General features: G+C 43.2%; 1 protein-coding gene across 1 annotated transcript; it reads left to right on the top strand.

Annotated features, from left to right (window-relative positions):
* Positions 1-656: 656 nt before the first annotated feature.
* TCAF2 (TRPM8 channel associated factor 2) lies at positions 657-22,826 on the top strand. Its single transcript, XM_090043943.1, has 8 exons — positions 657-928; positions 3,971-4,604; positions 7,690-8,672; positions 9,364-9,458; positions 11,876-12,089; positions 12,912-13,151; positions 15,368-15,705; positions 17,064-22,826. Exons 2-8 carry the CDS (start codon positions 3,988-3,990, stop codon positions 17,316-17,318), a joined length of 2,742 nt encoding a protein of 913 aa, XP_089900069.1. The 5' UTR covers positions 657-928; positions 3,971-3,987; the 3' UTR covers positions 17,319-22,826.
* Positions 22,827-23,118: the final 292 nt, after the last annotated feature.

A 23,118-nucleotide genomic window follows, 5' to 3' on the forward strand; every position in this document is an offset into this window, starting at 1 on the left:
TGTCTCTATTATTCTATGTTTTTGTCAATCTCTGGTGCTCATCGCCTTGTCTGAGCAGTTTTTCGCTCTTTTTTTTTCCTTTCATACTCTGTCTTCTGTACCAAAGACAGTTTTAGCACCTTGCCTAGCAGGCCAAAGTCCACCACGATGTCTTGGTGGACTCTCCCACATGTCTGCGATCTCTCTTGCCACGACTCGTTGTCACGGGAGAAAATAGAATGCCGGGGTGTGTGGGTTTTGACGCTTTCGCTCTTGAAATCTGTCTTAGTGTAGTGAGGGCTCCACCAACCCCTATGGCCTTGCCCGTTCCACCGGGTGCTAATTCAGTCATCTCAGCAATTTGCCTCTGAGCAGTAGAAGTGCTTTGTGGGTCTCTAGGTCTGGCCAATCAACAACCCGGATGGGCCCAGTTGTCCTTCACTCGGCTTGGAGCCTGGCACAGATCTGCCATTAATTCTAGCCAGTTCTTTTACTGCCCTGTTGTCCCGATAGTTGCAAATGCACTATCCATCTGGGATGACTTCCCTCGCACTCTAGCAAACAGGAGAATGAAAGCAAACTGGCACTTCCGCCCTTATATTCCCAACTTTACGGTACCCTTTTACTTGAGTCCTGCTATTAGTGTCTTTATGGTACTATCTAACTGTTCCCCGCAGTTGCAGTTTCTTTCCCTGTGTTTTTTTTTCAGGACTCTCTCCCCTGGCAGCTCCCTCCACAGAGCTGCTTCTCTTAAACCCGGTCTCCGTTGCCTTCTCTGTGCCTTCGGCTATCCCTGCCGTCTCTCTGCCTGAGTCAGCCACTTCTGGTTTCTGGTGTCCTCCTTTTGCCTGCCTCGCGATTCCTTTTACCCTGGAGTTCTGGCTGACTCCGTCGTCCCCTCCTGAAACACCAGGTGAAGAAGGAGCCCTGCGGAGTTCTTGCAATTCAGGTGAGGCCATTTTACTTCTTTGGGGCTCTTCTCTTTCCTCACAAAGACTTATTAGTCACCCCGAGGGTGTGGTGGTATTGGACTGCACAAAACATGGCAAGGCACAATCTGTCACTGGCTGAGGAGTTGGCAGACAGCCTGAAGTAGGCAGGATTTAATAGCGAACTATATCTATTTCCAATTTCTACATCTTTGACTGAAATGAGGAGAAGGAAAACATTGCTGGTACAATTAGAGTGTGTGTCCTACCCCATGGCCAGGCAAACAGATATTTTTCATGTATTGGGACTCTCTTATTCCAGAGGCAGAGCTAACTTGGGTGAACTTGTGGTCCATTACAGTAATAATACTTGCTGTTACCCTGACCCTTCATTGGTAAATATCCTTCCTCCAGCTGCGGGCCTCTCACACCGGTCACTTGCAAGCTCTTTAAAGCGGGGAGAGAGCCTTTCCATGTTTTCTGTGAGGCACTTGGGTCACCTTTAGGCCCCATTAAAATAACTAATAATTCTAATGCTGGTGGGAAAAGGCATCAAATTTATTGTGAGATCATGAAGACTGAAGTTCCTGCTTTGTGGAGGGAAAGAAGCTGAAGGTGGAGAGGAGGGTGGGAACTCAATGCAGGGAAGTGAGGAAATTTTTAAGCTTTGGGTTGATGGGGGAAGATGATGATTTACAGAGTTCTCAACAAAGTCACATTATTGCTGTGATAAGTATCTGAGTGCACAGACTGCTTTGATGTTGGGACCTGTGATGTCAGGTTTTGTACCTTTAAAACAGGAATAAAAGTAGAGCTAAGGTTTTGAAGCCAAGTTTTGCTATGGTTAGCTTAAGCCTCCTGGTGGGAGGAGTGGCATAATGTGACTAGGCTAGATGGCAGGTGCCTTGATTCTCTTCTTTCTTACACTCTTGTAAATCTGTCAGTGAAGTTACCTCCACATGGAACTGGTGTGAGGAAATGGAGAATCAGGCCCAGAGAAGAAGAATGACTTAATTCCCTCTTTAGTTCTGTTACTACCTCACTGCATGGCTTGTTGGTCTTGGACAAACCACACAGCTGGAGCTGCACTGCACTTCCCAGATCTGTTTCACTGATCTTTGGCAAATGCAGTTTTAAACCCTGGAGTCTTTCAATACAAGGCTTGTTCAAATCCAGAGTAGCAGAGACTGTGCTTAGAACAAGACCAGAAAGCTCTCCAGACAGTGTACAGCTTCCCAAGGGTTAATCAATACCTTTCACAAATGCTAAAATACCTTTCTTTATGTTCAAAATGCCTCCAAAAACTCAGGGATGCTTGGGTATGGGTTTAGTAGCACTGTGACTCTTGTCTGGGACACCATTTTTGGAGGTCTTGTGGGCTAGCGATGAACCCAGATCAAGGATCCTGCTCCTACAGAGTGATTCCACTCTAGGTAGTTCTCCTCTGTTAGCAGGTCATGAACTTGCCTTGAGGCAGCCAAATGTGAAACTAATGCTTTGGCTGAGAGTGAAATACCAACAGGATGCAGCTCCAGTGTTTGCTTGTAACAGCACCAACCCTGTCCCTGTGGCAGTCTTGTCTCTTCCTGCTGTAGATACCCTTTTGCCCTTCTCTTAGTCAGCTTGGGGCCCTTGAATCAGGCTATGTGGCACCAGCTCTGATGCCTGGCCCCTAATATATTCCTGTTTACATTGTGGTGAGAAGGAGGGCTAGCTCAGTGCTGAGGATAGTTTTAATGAAAGTTTAAACCACACATTTTCAAGTTGGGGTGCCCAAAGATGGATGAAATGCACCATCTATCTGGAAGCACTTCATGAAGGAAGTCAAGACCATTCTCCTCCTCTTAACAGGTGGGGAAACTGAGATGCAAAGAAGGGAAACAACTTTCCCAAGACTGTTTAGCAGACCAGAGCTGGGAACAGAACCTCTTGAATTTTGCCTTCTAAATCTAGAGTCTCCTAAATCTTGTTAGATTACAGTTCCTTTCTCTAGAGCACCTTATCAATGGTCCAGATATTTTCAGAGGTGCCAATCACACTCCTGGAACTGAAGTTGCATCCGTCTGAGGTTTTAATAGAGTTGCCCATAGCTGTAGTACCTGGTCACTGTCCATATAAAGCCAATTGCAATACTGAAGTTGTTAGTGAATGATATGGAGTCTCAGAGTACGTACAGGGAAATTATACCCAATGTTAAAAGGTAGTGGAGCTGTTTTTCTCTGGAGTGGGGAATGGCCCATAGAAAAGGATAAGAGCTAATGTGCTAATTGATCTGCAGTAACCATTTTATGAAAGGCATATGAGGGTAGTCTGATTCTAAATGAAAAACTGCTAAATTACCAAGAGATAGAGTCCACTACCATGGATCAGAGTGGCTACACAAAAGTTCTTCCTACCCCTCCCCTCCCATTCCTTAAGCTGAATGTATTTGTCCACACTCATTGGCATTTCTTCCCAATGAAGAACAGAATGGGAAATGTTTATTGTTGCTGGGGTTTTATATACATTTCCGTATCTGTATACATACACATATACATACTTACATATATGTGTGTGTGTGTGTGTGTATACACACACAAATGCATATACATATACACACATGTACATATAGTTTTTTACTGTGTCTTTTTTCACTGTATGTAGTGGAATCAGTTATGGTTTTCTTGTCTAAATATTTTGGTCTGGTGAAAAGTAATTGCATTGTTTTGTCACTGCTTTCTATTTAATTGCTAAATACAACACTAAAAAAAAATACCCAAGTAAACAAAAAGTTCCCTCACCCCACCAACAGAGTCCACAGAGTCCCTTGTCAGCTCCCAGTGACGGGGATGCTGACAGGAGAAGCACAGGAGCACAAAAGGAGAAGACAAAGAGAAAATGGAGTGAATCTGTAGGGTTGGGAGGTTGAAAAATGTTGTTCTGCAAATATTGCATGTTTGCTCTGGAGTCACTGAGACCATAAAGAGGCAATGCTGCAGTATCACAATAGTTCTTCAGAGTTGACTACAGAGCTCAAATAAAGCATTTGGAGCTGTAATATTGGTTTTCTTTCTCTTTCTCAGATAAAAGAAGACTGAAGATGAAACCCTCAGCCATTTATGAGCGCCTGGTGGGTGGTATTGGGCAGTGGGATTTCACTGGAGATTTTGTTCCATGTGAGCTGCTGCTTACAGGAGAGGCTGCCTTCCCAGTGCTGGTGAGCCCCCAGAAGCAGGTTCTGATTGCTGTTTCACAGTTTGGGAAGGGCCGGATAGTGGTTGTTTCCCATGAAGAGATTTTGAAGAAACCCAGGTTCTCCCAGTTCCTTCAAAATGCTGTGGACTGGCTCAGGCCCACCCCAGGAGCGCTAGTTGGTGTTCATAGGAGTTTAGATTCCCTCTCTGAGCTGCTGCTGAGGGCTGGCACCAAAGTACAGCCTGGAGTGGGACTCATTGCCTCCATCGGGGTGTACTGTATAGATGCCTATGATGACACCCAGGCAAAGGCTTTGGTCCAGTTTGTGAAGGGAGGTGGGGGTCTACTCATCGGAGGCCAGGCCTGGCATTGGTCTTATCAACACGGTGTGGACAAGGTGCTGTTTGATTTCCCTGGGAACCGGGTGACCAGTGTGGCTGGTGTGTACTTCACAGGAAATGCTGTGGAGACAGGTGTCTTCAAAGTCTCGAAGAAAATACCAAAAATCCCTCTCACTGTCACGTGAGTATCTGAACTCATCTTTCTTATTATGGACAGTCTTTCCCAGAACCATGGGTGACTGGTGCCGCCTTACATGCCCCCTCAGTGACCAGTAAGTGACCGTATGGGTGGGGGGGATCCCCCGTGGCCAGTCTTGCCGATGGTGTGTGCATGCGTGCATGCGTGTCTGTCTGCCCCCTGTGGCCCATCTTGCTGAGGAGGTGTGCACCCCCTGTGCGTCACCACTGCCCAGAACATTCACAGAGGGTATCAGGGGAAATAGCCCATTTTCTGAAACTCAGCAGTGGATGCACATTCTTATACCAAAAAAAAGGGTGTCTCTTTAACCATAATCTTCAAGACAAAAACCAGCACTGGGACTGCCCTAGTTAATTTGTCACTGGCATAGATTCTGGCACCTGAAAAGATGGTTGCACACTAAGTAGTAGTATTAGAGGGACCTTGGGATTCATGGACATTGTAGGGTTTCACATCTGCAGGCCACTGAACAGATGCTGTTAGGACCAAATGAGACTACTGCCTGCTGAAAAGGGCAGGGTAGGGGGCATGAATGATAGCTGAGCTGCAATGGCTACAGTTTGTGTTGACATACCTGAACCTGTATTAAACAGGTGCTGCTATGAGGCCACTCATGGCAGTGTGAAACTCTGCATGGGCTAAATATATGAGTATTTGTCCACCTCCTCAGGTGGGTTTTGCAGCCTGAGCCATGTTCTTTGCTGAGACTACGTTGCTAGCAGTACTTGAGCTAGGGGCTCCCAAGCTGCTTGTATCCAGCCCCTGGATCCCTCTTGAGCTTGATCCCTGTGGCTTGTCAGGATTTTACTTTCTGTCCCTGTTCTCCAAGTGCTGTAGATCCTGAGCAGGGATAATATAATGCCTTCATCTGGCTAGCTGCTTCCCCTGGTGCTTAATCAAGGCTGGGGAGAAAGTCCTGGAGTTCAGTAGAAATTATATGTAAATCATAGCTGGTTTTGTTTTGTGTTTTTTTAATGCAACTAATTCTTTTGATTTAGAAAACAGAAATTAAGATTGAAATAGTGTTTAATTATGACTACGTTACCCAAACATAAGACACTCCATATTTTGAGAGATCCTCAGATAGACTTGTGTTGTAGTCTTCCTCCAGTAAAGCCAAACGTTGGTCTCCCACAGTCTCCACAGAAGGTGGACCAGGCCCTTTGTGATCGTGAATGAAATGCAGTCATCTTTTGTAGAGAAGCAAAATTAACTCTGTGGACCATGCAACAACTTTGGGAAGGGAGAGGTACCTCGTTCCCCCCCTACCCCTTCTGTATTTGAGGAAATTGGGGATTTTTATAAGTGGATATGTGGTGGAACGCCCAAGGTAACACCCCGCGCTAGATTAGGTCTGACAGCCAGAAAACCAGTTTAACCTGCTTTCTGGGAACTTTCAGAAATTAGTCTCCAGGACTGAGGAAGATCTGTATGCCACCTGCCCTCTTGGTTCCTGGCACAGAATGAGTGCAAGCTACTTACACATACCAATTAGTCCCAGCTGCCAGCATGGTCATTTGGGGTCAGGAAAAACAGAAAACAAGAAAAACAGATGTAAAACTTTGGCTGGAGATGAGGCAAATGCCCAGCTGGCCCCACAATCTGGCTAGCATATATTCATTCTCTTCCTCCTCCTCTGAGCCAGACATGGTTTGCTTTTGATGTATACAAAGCATATCAGGGTCTTTAATGACTACAATACTGTTTTGCTCCCATTATCTGGCCATTATATTGCATGGCAGTTGTAATAACATTTTCCACACAGATTTTATTTCTCTCACTCCCACCCTCTCCCTCTTCCTGTTAGCACTTTTAGGAAACTCTTTTTTTTCTCTCTCTTTTGGAAGAACAATTAGGAGTGTTGCTATCTGGATTCTGGATTTGTTTTCCTGCACTTAGAGAGAATTTTTACCATTGGATTTAGAGGTGCTAAGGATACAGCTTCATACTAAATTAATTTAAAGTTGCTAATGATTAATTGTGTTGTTGCCTGAAGCATATTGGCAGCAAAGCAATGCAAGACTTTCACTGGGGAGAAGTTCTACAGAGATAATTGCACCTTGAATTACTGTTTAGGGTGACTTTCACCATATTTGTGTAGCTTAATCAGGCTTCCATGGTACATTTTATTTGAGCTGATCCCCCACATAATAGAGAATTTAATTCACAGAGGATAAAACTAAGCTTTAAGATACTGATTTGCCCCAGTGATAGGTCTCATTTGAAGAAGAAACTGGGAAAAAGGTATTAGGAGGAATGTTGAGTTTTTTAATTCTTGCCCTGTGGACACATGGGATTGCTTCATTTATTCTCAAGTAGCTGCATTTTTGCTTAGGAGGAAAATTACCAATAAAAACAAATTCTTCACAACTGACACAGGGAAAATGAAACAGCCAAGTGGGGGCGGGGGTGAGGCTGGGAGGGGAAAGAAGAAATTGAAACAAAACACTAAACCAATGACTTTTGACTACAGTGACATGTGAGACACACATAGAGATAACAGAGGATAAGAAGTGGAGTCTTGAGTAAAGAGAAATGAGACTGCTGGGAAGCAGAGGTCATTTCTTTTCAGAGATGAAAAGCTTAACTCAGTGTGTGTCAGTGACTGATAGCAAAAGAAAGAGCACAGGAAAATGTTTTACCTTGGCTAGATGATGAATTTTTGGGATGAATTAGTTAGGTTAGTTCTGTCGTAAGTTTGGCCTCGTCTGTGTCCAGAAATCATGAGTCAGGCCTGCAGAAATCATGAGCTGGGCACAACAATGATGAGACTTTGTAAAGACAATAAATTTAGGGTTCTTTGTCTTCTGTGTTTTGAACCTTCATGGTATACTCAGGTGACAAATTTAAGCTTTTCTTCACAAGCATGAGGGCTAGAAACTCATGTTTATTTAAAATGAAAGCTGTGAATCTCGCACAATCCCTTGACTCCAGGAGCTGAGGCTTTAAGATAAACTTCAGCTGTTGTGGTAATCACTACAGAATAATGAGAGTTGGCAGCAGGAGCTGGCATGATGGCAAGATGGGTTGATTAGACATTGGAGAGGTGTCTCTTGATTTTTTGCAGACATGGAGCCAATCTCTTTCATGATGTGGAGCTTCTCATGCATGGTGTGACAGAGTTGGATATCGTGACAGGCGGGATACCCTCCCATTTGCTGGTGCATGGTGTGCTGGCCTTCCCACTTGGCCTGGATGGCTCACTATGCTGCTTCTTTGCCGCAGCACGCTATGGCCAGGGCCGCGTGGTAGTGGCATCCCATGAGGGACAGCTATGTGCCCCAAAACTGGCCAGGTTCCTGCTCAATGCTGTGAACTGGTTGGATGCTGGGCGGAAAGGGATGATTGGAGTTGTTGCCAGCTTGAAGGGGCTGTGCCCCATTCTCTCTCAGGAGGGGCTGAAGTTCCAGGTGTCAGAGCTGAGGAATGACATGAGTGTCTACTGCTGCTCTGCATACAGCGACCAAGAGGCTGACAAGATCCACACATTTGTGGCAGAAGGAGGAGGCTTGCTGATTGGGGGCCAGGCCTGGTATTGGGCCTCCCAGCATCAAGACCGAGCTGCTGTCGCTGAATATCCTGGCAACAAAATCCTCAACCACTTTGGTATCAGCATCCTGGGCATGAACATCAAGGCAAATAAGTACCCAGCTCAGCTCCCCATGGAGCACTACCACTTCCGCCATGCACTCTCCCTCTTCCAGAGTCACATGGACAAGGAAGAGCCTTTCCAGCCTCCCTTGACCAGCTGGCTGCCGAGGCTGGGGCAGGACTGCTCTGCCTTCCTGCGCATTCCAGCTGAAGACTGCCCTGCCTACAACTCACTCCACCGCATCCTGATCAAGTTGCTGCATAGAACTGGGATCCCACGGGTCAGCAAGCAGTGCCCGGTGAAGAGCAACTCCAAGGAGGCCGTCCTGCTAAGCCTGGCAACAGAGCTGTCCCAAAACATAACAGACTGTGCCACTCTGGTACAGAAACCTGGTGATAGGATCTGCGTGCCACCTTCCATCTCTCGTATCACTGTGGAAATTGATGGCACAAATGCAGGTGAGCTATTCTGTCCTCTTCCCCATATAGAAATACATAAAAATGCAATGGGAAACTATGATATGCTGTGTAGGTGTGCTCGTGTGTGTATGTGTGTGCATTTATGTTTAAGTATCCCCCTGCTGAGACTGTACTCCAGTGCCAAATTCACTCTTTTATCTGAGTGAATACTCTGATTAACATGATGGATCTTTCCAGGTGCTTTGATCTTGATTTCCTGGATTTTTCAGGCAGATTTTGGAATCTTTATTTACCTTGGTGAGCATTTAGAGCATGTCTCCAGTGCAAACTTTGCCAGACAGTGACATCTTCAAATATGTTGTGCTGTTCTGTGGAAGCTGACTCCTGAACCAAAAGAAGTATAGTCCTGTTTGCTTGATGTGTTGGGCAAACTGATTAACACTGAATGATTGTGCCAGTTAGTCCTCTCCTGAGCCAATTAACCCATGTGCAGTGTTGTGTGACATCAGACCGCTGGTTGCTGCTCATCCACAGGATGTGGAACTATCATGTTTTGGTCAGGTTTGGTAAAACATGGACTGAGAGGACTGAGAAAGGGGAAAGCGACCGGCTTTTTCTTTGCCCTGAAAACTCAGGAATACGTTAGGTTGGGCAGAACACAAGGATGGGGAGGAGTTACAGAGGCTAAATCAGTTCTCATGTGTAGGCCTGTCTTCTGATTCCTTTGTAGGTGGGACAGCATGGAGAAGTACTGGTCTTTACCTACCTGACGGGAGCACAGCGATGATAACCCTTCCTTGTACGGCAACCAGTGCTGGTCTGCAGGTGACTTCTGTGGACTTAATGCATTGATACATTAATGAGCTTTTGGTATCAGTGACATGAGTTATAACTGTGCTCAGAACCATTCTTTACGATTGCACTATCCTTTCCCATTCCTTGTCCTCTGCTGCCACCTTGTGACTAATTCATTACATTGATTTTAATTTAGTTGGGAGAGAGATTAGACCAGTTTTCAGATACCACACAAGGGAGCAGACAGAAGTGACAATTTTTGCCTGATCTGGCCAGCAAAAGCAGTTTATGGCTGTGACCAAGCACAAGTGCATGGTTACAAACAGCTTAAAAATGGCCAATTGGGTGAAAATCTGACCCCTCATTGCATGAGGTATCAGATAAAGATGTTGCAAAATGTAGCATCTTTTGTAAGTTGTGTCTGTGGACCTCCCAGCCTGTCTCTCTCTTCAGAATGGGAGGAGGGAAAGGGAGCGGAGAGAGTTCAATCTGGAGGGTGGAGTGGGTGTATTGCAGTCCCCCCCAGGTGTGTGTGGGGGGGCTCCAATTCACCCACCCCACTCTTCAGCACCAGCTGGGGAGCCCCTAGGATGAGCTCCCTCTACTTTCTTTTTTCCCTCCCATTCTGAAAACAGGGAATGCTGGCAGAGAGCCTGGCCATTGCTATGGGAACCTAGCTGCAGGGCTCCCAGCAGCAGCTTGATTCCCTTTTCCCCTGGAACCAGCAGTGAACTTCAGTTTGGTCTGGGGTAAGGTTGTAAGTCAGAACACTTTGCAAAAATAGTTCTGAGTTACGGCTGGGAGCTGCACTTCTGTCTGCACCCCAAATGTTTGAGGAAGGGAATTTTTGTACCCAAAAGCTTGCCTAACATCCTTCCTGACTACAAATTTGGTCCAGTAAAAGATATTGCTAAACACATCCTGATTCGCATGCATTCCCTAGACCATCATGGCTACTGCAATGCTGCTACAGTGATATTTATTCATATTTCCCAGGCTGTATACTTGTAGCTCCATTTCTCCCTGTTATTTGGGTAATCGGATTTGCTGCTGTCTGAAGGCTGAGCTTCTTTCTTTGTTACACAAAGGATGCATCTACATGAGGTGCTTACTGCAGTTGCCTAATTAGCTCTGCAGTAAACCGTCACTGTCTACACAAGTCATGCTATTAGGCCAGGGTAAACTAATTAATTTTCCCTTGGCATAGTGCTGCCCAACACAAGTACTATTCTACAACAGAATTATTTATGCTACCACAATACACGTGTAGATAGTGACCAGTCCAGTGCTGGCTGGGGCATGAGGGTGCCCCAGCCAGCCCCTCCACAGCACATTGAGCCAGGCAAGAACAAGTCCCAGGACTGGCAGTCTGACTCCCCCGGGCCTCCTGCCAGCCAAGGCTACACTATCTTAGCTCAACATGTTGCGGTCCCAGGGCTCATGTGTAAATGCTGCACCCTGGAGCAATAGGCTCTATCGTGAACTGTGCTGGAGTTTATCACATTTCATTAATATTCATGTGCAGATATGCTCAGAAAGATGTAATGAAGGTGGACCCAGCCTAAGAGGCTGTACATTCTCAAGAGCCCAATTCAGTTCTGTGTTTCCCTGGAACACTGGAACCTACACACACCCAGAGAGACAGTCACTTCAATGACTTCAGCTTACCCTGACATATTTGGTCTTGCTTTAAATGATCTAGCAGTGATACTGCTAACACTGTTGCCACAATAACACAGAGCTCTTCTCAGGCTTTCTAACCAGATTCTCAGCTGGGTATGTTAGCCTGTGCCAGGCTCCATGCTGCCATGAATAGACTGCTGCTAGTATCTAAGCTAGCTCGTCTATTGCTATCCAACTCAGTGCTGTGACTATGACTGTAAGTAGACACACTGGGTTTTAATGCATCAGTGCAAGCATGCAAGGTGGAGGGGAAAGCCACTGGGCACAGAGTTTGTGGCAGCACCTTGTGCATTAACAAGATGCGGCCTTCTGTTTTACATGACCTGGCTTTCACGGTGAGGCTGAATCCTGCTGTTTTCCCTTAAACTGGTATGTGAGAGACATCAGCAGGCTAAGCCTCTTGCTCACATGCCACACTTCTTCGAGTGTGCTCCCACCTCTATGGGCAGGGATATGTCACAACGGTGCTCTCAGTTCTTGGCCACTGCCGAAGCTGCCATTGAGGGAGGCAGCTCATACAAGGGATGGGGTAGAGTGGTGTTTTGTGAAAAGAAGAGTTGCCCATCTAGAACCTTATTAAATCTTATGGGCTTGTTTCCCCTGCAAGCAGCAGGCAGCATTTGCTGCTGGTCACTCCGTGGCTGAGTTTGATCGGAACTAGTGACCCTCCTCTTCATGCTCTGTACATGATAGGCTCTAAGACAGAGAATGAGGGGTTTGCTTCATGTTCTTTACCTTGCTTTTCCTCCTTTTCCATTTCCCAGGTGCAGATTGGGTGTCATTCTGATGACCTCACTAATGCAAAGGAGCTGATGCGGGCCCCAGTGGTGATACGTAAGTGCCAGGTCAACTGCCAGAACCAGTCAGTCTCCTGCCTCTGGGGTGGCCTCATTTACATTGTGGTACCAGGCGGAAGCCAGCTGGGGAAGGTAACTATTGCTATAGAAGGCGCAATCAAAGCTCCTTTCTTCAGACTTGGTAAGTATTTCTTCTTCGGTGCCTCTCGCCAGAGAAGTTACTGTGATGGGCATGTGAGAGAAGGCTGATCCAGTGGTTTGGGTGTTAATATAGGAAATGGAGCCCAGGTTTCCAAGCTCTTAGGCTGTTGTACACCTCTGGGTGACTCAGGGTGAGATTTGAGCCTCTCTTGTTTCAGTTCCCCATGTGTGAAATGGTGGACTACTGCAGGTGGATAGTAAGTGGAGGAAGAGTTGGCACTGGAACTCAGGTTGGCATGTGAAAGGATCTTCAATATTCACATTTTCCCAAACACTTAGATGTTGATAGACTGACATTCTCTGAAGACAAAAAAACAATCTGCTGAAAATAGTCCAACCAGTTATAATCTTTTTGCCCAGCTTTCTTTTCTTTATTCTGCTTTCCTTTTACTGCCTTTATGTGGCTATTTCAAGTGGCTAATTATTTTATTTTTTTAGTAAAAAGTAAAATAATTAGCTACTCTGATAAGTTTCCTGGTTTTTCCATTGGCCTTCTCTTGTTCTATGGAACTTTTTTCTCTGTGTCGCTTTAAATTAAAATAATGTGGTGTAGTTTGACACCTCCTAGTTTCTGAGAGATGTATTGGAATTCAGTGGGAAGGGACAGGTAGTAGCCGCCAAATTAAGCTGAATGAAGGCCTTTTTGGGCAGTATTGCTACATCCACACCAGGGGTTTTGCTGGCATAGAAGTGTTGGCTGAGGGTTTGACAGTGTTACTGAGTACTGCTTCCTAAGTGTTGTGGTGTAACCAGATCTAGCTGAGAGACTGGGGTAGTTTAATTTGTTTTCTGTGTGATGCAGGAGAGACCTGTAAACGCCAGTGGCAGACCAACATCCGGCACTACCCTGCTCCCTGGGCAGAACTAGCAACTGAGAATCTGATCTTGACTGTGCCTGCTGACAACATCCATGATGTAGAGAACCCAGAGCCACTGCTGACCCTGTGGGATCAGATCATGCGGGCAATAGCCACACTGGCAGCAGCACCAGCAAAATTCCCAAGGCCAGAAAGGATTGTAACAGATGTCCAGATTTCAGCTGGTGAGTATATGGTCATATCAGGGGTTCTGACAGAAAGGGTTTCAGACAACAACTCCAGTTCCTTCCAAGACTATTTTTAGACGACTAAAGTTTTAGATGAATGAGAAGGGTCAAAGAAACATGCAAGCCTAATAGAACTGCATGCTCATTTGGTTCCTCTGTGTGCTTAAAGCCTAGATGCACTCTAAAGAAGGGCTTTATAAACTATTAAGATGCTTTAACATGCAGCTCTATTCTGGGAAGTTGGCACTTTCTTACTTAGTAGATCTGCTCCTTTAGCTATGTTCAGTCAGGGGGCATGTCTACAGGTGTAATTAATACTATAAAGGGTTACTGTGGTCAGCATCTATACATAATTACTTCACATTACTACCTGTAGCTAACTGCACAGTAGGCTAATTTACTGCACAGTAAATGGTGTGCATGTGTAGATGCTGATGCTTTACTGTGCAGTATATTAGTCTACTGTGCAGTGCGCAGTGCTTCCTAACTTTAGTGGTTCAAATACTTATTTTACTCCTTTTTCCCCCCCTTCCTCATGATTGTCCTGCAGAATTAGAATATCTTGTCAAGTATGACCTAGATTCAGTTCCTTCCCTTTCTCAGTAACAGGCTTGCTTACTAACTTTCAGTTACAGCCCCTTATATTTACACCTCCACATGTTTATTCAAGACAAAGGGGTGCATTAACTGTGGGCAGAATTTGGCCTCCAAAACTTTTGTTGCCGGTAGTGGTAGAAAGAGAGAACAAACTCAGCTTGGTGTTGAAGACCCAGCGTAAGTTTGTAGTATTTTAACTTGTCATCTTAGTTGATCTGTTGTCCACTGGATGATAGACATGGATCTGTTATTTTTATGGAGTCTGTTTCCAGAGCAGAACAACCCTTGTGGATGAGAATCGGTGGTATCATGCAGATGGTCTGCACAAGGTCTGTGCACAAAAACTGAGGTCCTGTCCTGTGGTTAAATCAAAGTAGTTTGTTGTGAATCTTTGGTTATCTTGGATAAATGCCAGCTACCCAGAACTGCATTCTTTGGACCCAAAATTCCTCAAGGTTTCTGATGGACTTGCATTTTGTCTCCTGTTTTAAGGCTGGAGGGGCTGAATTTTTGGGAAAAGTTGCTGGAAGCTGTCCAGTAACTGTCATTAAATTCCATTTCCTTTTTATTTATAGCCTCTTTTTTACTTTATTATTACCACTGTAGTGTTTTCCCTTTGGCTTTTTTTGTCCCGTTTTTCTTCGCCCCTTCCCTGCTTTACCTTTTTTAATTTCTACCCTTTTATATTTTCACTGACATCCTGTCACAATTTTAGCTTTTCTCATTCCTGCTTTCCTGCTTTCCATCTATTCCCTTTTTCACAGACAGCCTCTTTTCCACCTTGTATTTTATCACTGTTGTCTCCCTCAGACCTTTTTTTTCCTTTTTCACCCTGCCATCTTCCTCATCCCCTCCCTTGCTTTACCTTTTGTCTTGCTTATCTCTACCTATTTACATTTTCACTGATATCCTACCACACTTTTAGCTTCTCTCATTCCTTGGAATCTCAGACCAAAAGAGACTCCCTAGACCTGATGACAGGTAATTGTGCCCAAAAGCTTGCTAAGAACTTTTTTCCAACTACTCAGTAGGCTATTAGAATGTTTTTTGCTGTGATACATTACTGCGCAGTGTTATATTAATGCACAGTAAGCATCTCATGTGATGCTTTCCTTGTATACTCCTAACTGGCCCATATTCAGTCACGTAAGTGGTATTTTTAAGCCTACTAAAGGGTTAATCTGGCCCTGCCCAGGGCAAAAAGATCAGACACCACTAGTTTAGCCTACTGAGCATGCTCTATATAGATGTGCACACTTAACTTGTCTGCAGTGGAAAGGTACTTGCAAACTCTGTGCAAGTGCCAAAAAGGCTATTTACATAGCTGGAAAATTCATTCAGGCACTCAAAAGGGATCCTGTCCTTAATTTTCCTGCTCTTTGGGTCCAGTTTGTAAAATGGACATAGTAGCACCTGCCTTGCTTTGTGTGGTATCACATGGGAAAGTATATTAAAGATACTTGAATGCCGTGGTAATGATGGCTCTATTCCTTGGACGGAATAGGAATGTAAGTGATGTACAGTAACATGGATAGTGCTAAACATGCTGAGTAAGTGCGTCTGTGGTGCTGGGGTGATCGCTCACACTGGATGTTGGCATTATGTCTTCCTTCTAGGCTGGATGCATTCTGGCTACCCCATTATGGGCCATCTGGATTCAGTGAAGGAGATGGTGAATGTGGAACATATGCGAACAACTGGCCTGTGGGGTCCCATCCATGAACTAGGACACAATCAACAGCGGGAAGGCTGGGAATTCCCCCCTCACACTACGGAGGCCACCTGCAACCTCTGGTCTGTCTATGTGCATGAGAAGGTGCTGGGTATCCCCAGGGACAAGGCCCATGAAGCCCTCCAGCCAGGGTGTCGAAAGGAGAGGATAAAAGGGTATCTGGAGAAAGGAGCTCAGCTGAAGGATTGGAGCATGTGGACTGCACTGGAGACATACTTGCAGGTAACTCTGAGAGAGATGAAACTAGGTCTGTTCTCACTGGATTTATTAATCCCTTTGGCAGATAAAATACCCCCAGGTTGCTGTCTTTGGCCTACGCAAATATGTGCTCAGGAGTTGGCTATATCATAGGTCTGTAAAGCACCTGATGGGTTCTTTACCACTCCAGCATCCTTTGGGTTTAGGACAGAGTCCTCTAACTCCTCCCCTTTCTCCTGTACAGCTTGGTCTACTGCTTTGGATCTCTGTCTCTCAAAAGTCATAAAGTAATAGTCCACCTTGCCCATGTCATATTCACCAGGTGATCTAAGTCTCTCACCCAGGGATCCCTTATTTAGTTACTGGCCAGTCCAGATAGACTTTTTTCTTGTGTGGTTACTTTGTTGGTCCTAGGAGGCTTTCATTTGAATAGAGGATTATCATGGTTTGGTGATCCTTCACAACTGGCTCTTTGGCAAATATAAGAATTTCTCCTGGCTCCTTCTCTGAATTTCATGACAATGTGGAGGCTGTAGAACAATTTTTACAATCAAAATGGTCCTGTAAAACAAGAGAGATGATGATTTGCTGTAGCAATGCACAGACATATCCCATTCTACTATCATCCAGCCCTCTAACTCAATCTAATCTTGACCACTAATTTGAATTCTCTGTCCTGTGCCCAGTCACCCTTCTCTCTTGAATTCATTGCTCATACAATTATTTTAAAATGAAACCTCCTAAAATCTGAATCCAGGCCAATGTATGTCCCACCTCCTCTGTCTTTCCTCTGCCAAACCTTTTCCAAGCCCCCTGTTCTCTTTTCACCCAGAAACTTCCTACCTCTTTACCACAGTCCTTTCTCAACACCCTGCTCTTTCCTCAGTACAAATTACTTTCTATTGCACAAATTAGGAGGTAGCTTACACAGCTAGCCTCTCCTGACAATAGAAGGGTGAAGGTAGGCTGCTGGGGTTGCAGTGATGGCTTTATTGCTCATCGTATTGGAGCTACAGTATCTGGATTATTCTGTAATGCCAGTGGGAGATTTTTTTGTTCGCAGCAAGCAAAACATAAAGTTTGTTGACCTTACAGGATTATGATCTGCCTCAAGTAGCAGTATGTGACTTGTTTTAATTAAAATGTGTACCTCTTGTGATGAGTAATGTTTGAAAATAGTTCACGTCTGTAATGTGAGGGCCACAAGTCCTTGCAAGGGTTAAATGTACTTCAATGAAGGGTCTTCATATCCTCAAGATGGAGGTTGATTTAATCTTGATTTACATTCTGAAATGTTGCATGAGGTGGGATGAAGCAGTCTCTCATATTCTAGCTGTGGAAGACAACTGTGCTGTTAACATTTCCCTCTCCTTGGTCCTCAGCTGCAGGAGGGCTTTGGCTGGGAACCTTTCATCACGCTTTTCTCCGACTACCAGAAGATCCTCACCATCCCCAAGGACAACCCCTCCAAGATGAATATGTGGGCTCAGAAGTTTTCTCTGCAGGTGAACAAGAATCTGGCTCCTTTCTTCATGGCTTGGGGATGGCCTATAAAGAGTGAAGTCTCCTCAGAGCTGGCAGCTCTACCAGTATGGGAGGAGAACCCCATGAAGAAATATATCCCTGTGAAAAAGTGATCTAGGTTGTGAGATCCTTAAATCTAGTGCCTAACTCCTATTGATCTTGTGAACAAGATGCCTAAATGCCTTTTAAAAGCTAGGGTCAAGTTTCTAAAACTCTGATATTACCCCCCTCATCAACCCAAGTATCTGATCCACATCAATAGCTGAAACTACTAGTCTTTGTATCGTTGGGCAATTACCCTTAGCTTTGCACAGAATGCTTCAGCTGGTTGGGTGAAATTCACCTGCTTGCCTAGGACTCAGCAGAGGTCAATATACCATTCAAGTCCTATGTAAGACCTGTTGTGAGGGCTTACACAGTGCACAGGCCTTACACTGGCCCGCTGCCTGGAAGTGGTTGTGTGCAGTTCCTGCAAAACCTGTCTCTACACCCAGAGATTCTTCCTGGGCAGAACATTCACTGTGCTTATCTTGTGGATCATATCTCAGGATATTCTTCCTCAGTGCAAACACTGTTAATGGCAATTGAGTTCTTCTAGTTTATTATTTTAATCTAGGTAATATAAGACCTCTATTAGAGGCTTGACCAGTTTTAGTTTTTAAGCTTTAATCTCTATTAGTTTCCACACCCATTACCATACAACCCAGTAGTCATAACACTTTTAGACAACTGTCATTTGACTGATAACCCAGATGCTGATAATTTCTCTTTACTTTGTCTTGCTAATTTTCATTTGTATTTTGTCTTGATTGCACTCCCAATTACTCTGTGATACTGAAATGTGTGAGGTTAATTTTTTGCCTCACATTTTACAGTTACTTTCTGTTGTTTGGCACTGTTATAAGAGGGTTTTCCAATAAAGTCTGTATGGTATGCTGGCACAGGGCAGGGAACTCTTCAATCCCATATTAGTCCTGTTCTGAAGACCCAAAATAAAACTTGTCATGGTGTCTATGCAAGTGGACCTCATCCTCAGTGAACTTATAAACTGAAGTCAAATAGTGCATGGATAGAAACAAATGGCTAAGAATGTTGTTCGTTCTGTTATAGAACTCTATGGTGTTGAAGCCGTGGCATTTATTTTTTCTTAGCAAAACAGAGAGAGGCCAAGCATGTAGAGGAGGGGGCAGGTCCTGGCATACAGAGTGTTTCATTAGTTTCAGTGGAGCGATCACAATTTGTGCCAGCTGACATTCTGATCTGATGTACTTAGGGATGCATGTTAATCAAATCCAGTTTTAAAACAACCAATTCAATTTAATTTGTTGGGGGGGGGTTCTTTTAGTAAAAAAAAAAAAAAAATGTATATATATATATAACGCCATAAAACAGGAAAAATTGGATAAAAATTTTGCTCAGTAAGTGCCAGGTTGGACCTTGGTTGCAAAAACAGGCATCCCGACTTGGTCTCTACAGCAGTAAAACAAGACATTTGTGTAAAGAGAGATCTCAGAAAGATCAACGAAACTAGTCAGTGTCCTGTCTGGAACAAGTTCATGTCATGGTTGAGAGCAGTCTTTCAAAGAAAAACAGAAAAAGAAAATACACTTGGAAGCTACATTAACTTCAGACAGATTGAAACCAGACTCTCCTTCTCCAATAAATTCCAAAAACTGATGGGTTCATTGTGAAACTTTCTAATTAAATGTGATTGACTTTGTTTTCACAAGAAGAGGTTAGCTATTTTAGTCTGAAGGCAGCCAGAAGGCAGGATACATTTGTACCTTATAGACTAAATTATGGATGTACAGACTTTCATAAGTAGCATCTTACTTCATTGGATTATATGAAGGGACTGCAGGAACATGAGCTCTGCATGTTGCAGTCCCTGTGTAGCATTTGATAACATAAACTGCTGCTTCTGAAAGCTTATGTATCTATGGCTTAGTGCAGGGGGTGGCCAACCTGCAGCATGCATACCACAAGTGACACAGGAAACTTCTGGGGTATAAAACCTTGTGTTGAGCTAGATAGAATCCTTTTAATGTGCATTATAGTTACCTTAGTAGGCTTGTAGCTGTGTTAACTATAAGTTAGTCCAAGTTAGCGTACGTGGGTGCATCCCCACGAGTGAGCATGTGTAGTTTGTGGTGCCACAAACCCATCTGTGGCACTGCAAACAGCACATACCACATATGCATGCATCTGCCGTGCTGCAAATTAACGTAGTGTAGTGGGTTTGATCCTGGTGTCAAAAAAAGCCTGTGCCAAAAATAGCAGGGTGGCGCATGTGGCTGTACCATGTGCCACCTGAAACTGGAACCTGGCTGGCCAGAGTCACATTCTGGTTGTTGGCCAGGCTCCATGAACCTGTGCAACCAGATCACCACTGCTGCAGCCCTGGGAGGCCCTCAGGACCAGGTGCTGGTCCCAGCGTCCCTTACCTGACCTGGGTCAATTTGCCATTCTCTAGAACATGCATGTAGAGGTATGCCTGGGGACAACTAGCTGTGGCACAAATATGTGACACTGCTGTTTGTCCCTGGGATAATGCACATTCCCGCTCATGGGGACACGCCCAGTGAGGCTAAGGGAAGTAATATAAAAGGAACTGAATCACAGGTGAGAAAAGCTTTTTGGAAGACTAGCCAGTCTGAGAACATGTAATCTTAATAAAGGGATTAGTTCAGTGTGTACTATCTTGATTAACAGAATGACATCTTTTTGTTACCATACTTGTCAAAGTTTCTATCAAGTAATGTTTTAAGTCTTTGTTTGTGAAGGGTGATAAAAAGGGACTCAGGCTCTAAATTTGGATAAGATCTCTCTAACAAGCTGGTTAATTGTTAATAATTCATAAGATTTTAAGATGTAGAGATTCCAAGTTGTAAGACTGCTTACTTCTGCTTGGTTCATAAAGGTATATCTAGATATGTATTTTGCTATTTTTTATTTGCTAGCTTATTCATAATTGGAAATTCTAATAAAACTTACTCATAAATTCACTTCATCGAAGGACTAATTTTGCAAGCGAATAGGGCCTGACAAAATTAACCCTCAGACTTTTTCAAATCTACTCTAGGGGTCAACAGATATGGTGATCCAGGCAGGAGACTGCTAGTCCTATTCTCAGCAAAACTGAGATCTTTTTCCCTTTATAGAAAAATCAAGTGGGCTCTGTGAGAAATTAAGAAGATGGGATCTTTATTACTTTTGAGTTCCTTGTGTTTAACAACAACAGGAAAACTGAATTAAGATTAGTGTACCTTTAAACGTTTGGAAATTAAGGGGTATATTTATTCATAGATATTAACATCCGTTTGTTTTCTTTAGGGCTTCCCCTTCCCCATTTCTTTCTGTCTCTCTATGGAGAAGCAGAAAAAAAACAACTTTGAATACCAGTTTTGGTCTGAAACTAAATCCTATACTAGCTAACAGAATTTCCTTTTATTTAAAAGGTTAAATTAATATTTTTTGTTGAATATATATTTTTGTCTGTAATTTTTAGTCTTTAATAAGTTAGGAGTTTTACTATGAAAATAATTAAAGGGACCTAACAATAAAATAATATTCCAGAGGCAGGATTAAGGGGATGCTCTCTATCAAAAGCCCCAAAGATCCCCATAATGAAATACAGTCCTAAGGGTATGCCCTGTGAATGGCTGAGCATTTCTGCTCTTGAAATATATGTTAAATTTTATGTAGCAGAGAGAAAAGTTGGGATTATACTCCCTCCACAACTTCCAGAATCTAAGGAGATCTGGAGTGTAATATGTACTGAATTAAAGACTCTTCTATAAGAAGTGTTAAAAACCCAAAGACAACATGGATATTTTGTATATTGTTTGCAAATAATTGAAAAGTAAAATTGTCAAGGTGCAAGAATTAGTCACTACTCAAAGTAACTTCATATGTTATAAGCTCAAGTTTAATTTTACAGAGATCTGGAAAAGAAACTGCAACGAAAATAAAGATCCAGTGAAATCACCTTTCAAAAAGTTGAGAATGCTAAGATTATGTTTATTGACTATTTTTGTTAAATAAGTACTACCAGATGCCATGTATTGCTAAATTGGAGAGTTGTACTCCATGGAACCTTAGGAGTGAGCTAAATTTCCCTTTTTATCCTCAAAAAGGGTTCCAATTTGCTCAATTCTATCTCAAATAGTAAATCAGATTTGAATCTGAAGAAGAACCAAGTACCAAACATTTTCAATCACTGACATTTAATTTAAAGTTATGCTTAATATGCCTAAATTTGGGTAAAACTTCCCTGGGGAAAACACTCTCATTCTGTATGTTATCATCAGTATGGGGATATCTTGTTTTGCATCAGGTGTGAGTATTGCTACGTTTCTACTTCTGAGGTTCCAACAGAGTTAAATACTCTTTCAGGACTGAAACTATAAATGCTAAAGGAACAGACCATGCCTGGGCCGGGTACTCAGCGCTCATTACACTAAATTCATTTACAGACTTTACACCATTGTCTGAATTTTGTTGCAATAATGTATTTGTAACTACTCTTAACAGACTTAAGGAGCGCATACATTACATTTGCGTGGCTGGTGTAAAACCATTGACTGGGGAGCCAGTTTAGTAAAAACTTTTGACCTTTCAACTAAATGTGTCACAGTATGTAGACATTCTCAATCAGAAAGCTAATTGCCGTAATTTTGCAGATCAAGATAAATAGTTTGTTTTGCAGAAAACACCCCTGGAAGATTTCTGATGTGTTGTCCCTAAAACCTGTGGACCCAACAAGCTGTTGATAAACTAACTTCTATTTTATATTACTTCTAAATGGGTTTCCAGTTATTCTTTAAAACTTTCTGATGAACCACTACATCCATACTTGAATCTCCATGCTGCAGTCTGACAAAAGCAAGACAAAAAGAAAGGCCTGTGAACTTAATAGCTTTGCATAAGGTTTTGATTTCTCAAGCTCAACTTTTTAATTAAAGAACAAGGTCAGTCTTCATGTCCACTTTTAAGATAAAATGGATGACACCTGGACAAATTAAATTATTTTTCTTTCCCAGGACTTTCCCATTTACTTTAAGGCAAAAGGAGAGAAAGACAAACCAATCTGAGTCCATTGCAGTGGTTAATTCTATTTCAAAGATGTATGGGACAAGCTGCCCAGTTAATCCTGAAGTCTCATCATCCCTACCTCAATCAATGTAGAATTCACTGAAAATGACAACCCCAATAATTTTTTTCTAGGATGTGGGGGACCAACATCTACAGGAGGGAAGGAACACAATTGCAGAGGTCACAGTCTAGGCAGATGTTTATATGAATAATTATGGTGAATTACATAAGATATTCCTGGGAAGAAGGGTATTCTCCTACACCTATATTTCGAGGAAAACTATTTTTTCCTCTACACTAAATTAATTACAAAAACTCATAGAAAAAAAAGAGCAGGACATTGGAAAGATCCCTAACCCTCTCAAGGATCAATAAATCGTTAATTGATATTGTTTCAATTGTACATGTGGCATCGAACAAGATAATAGTGTATGAAATGATGTTTACAGCTCTCTTTAGGAGCAATTTGGAAGTTGGGGACTGTTGCACCTCACCCTAATCATAATAAAGTGGTATTTTAATCAGAACTGCACTGTTTGATGTAGTGATTTGTTTACTGTGCCACCAGGGCCGGTCCAACCATTAGGTGAATTAGGCAGTCACTTAGGGTGCCAAAATTTGAGGAGCACCAAAATTATATGCAGAACAAAATAACAGGAACATCATTCTAAATAACTACCCTGGCTGGCTGTTTTCATTAACCCTAACACAATTATAAGTGTGAAACAATCAATTAAAAAATGTTTTTATTGTTTTATTGTTCATTTTGAATATCAAATAAGTACATGTAAAAGTTCATTCTAGACTTCTTATTTTCCT

Source organism: Crocodylus siamensis, chromosome 4 (genome assembly GCF_052110815.1).
Source record: "Crocodylus siamensis isolate JL-2025a chromosome 4, ASM5211081v1, whole genome shotgun sequence".
Classification (NCBI taxonomy): Eukaryota; Metazoa; Chordata; order Crocodylia; family Crocodylidae; genus Crocodylus; species Crocodylus siamensis.

Excerpts from the sequence above, each read along its gene's own strand:
- TCAF2 (XM_090043943.1), top strand. The coding sequence starts at position 3,988 with ATGAAACCCTCAGCCATTTATGAGCGCCTGGTGGGTGGTATTGGGCAG. Across the intron at positions 12,090-12,911 it reads AGCTCCTTTCTTCAGACTTG|GAGAGACCTGTAAACGCCAG; the intron begins GTAAGTATTTCT and ends TGTGTGATGCAG. Across the intron at positions 13,152-15,367 it reads AGATGTCCAGATTTCAGCTG|GCTGGATGCATTCTGGCTAC; the intron begins GTGAGTATATGG and ends TCTTCCTTCTAG.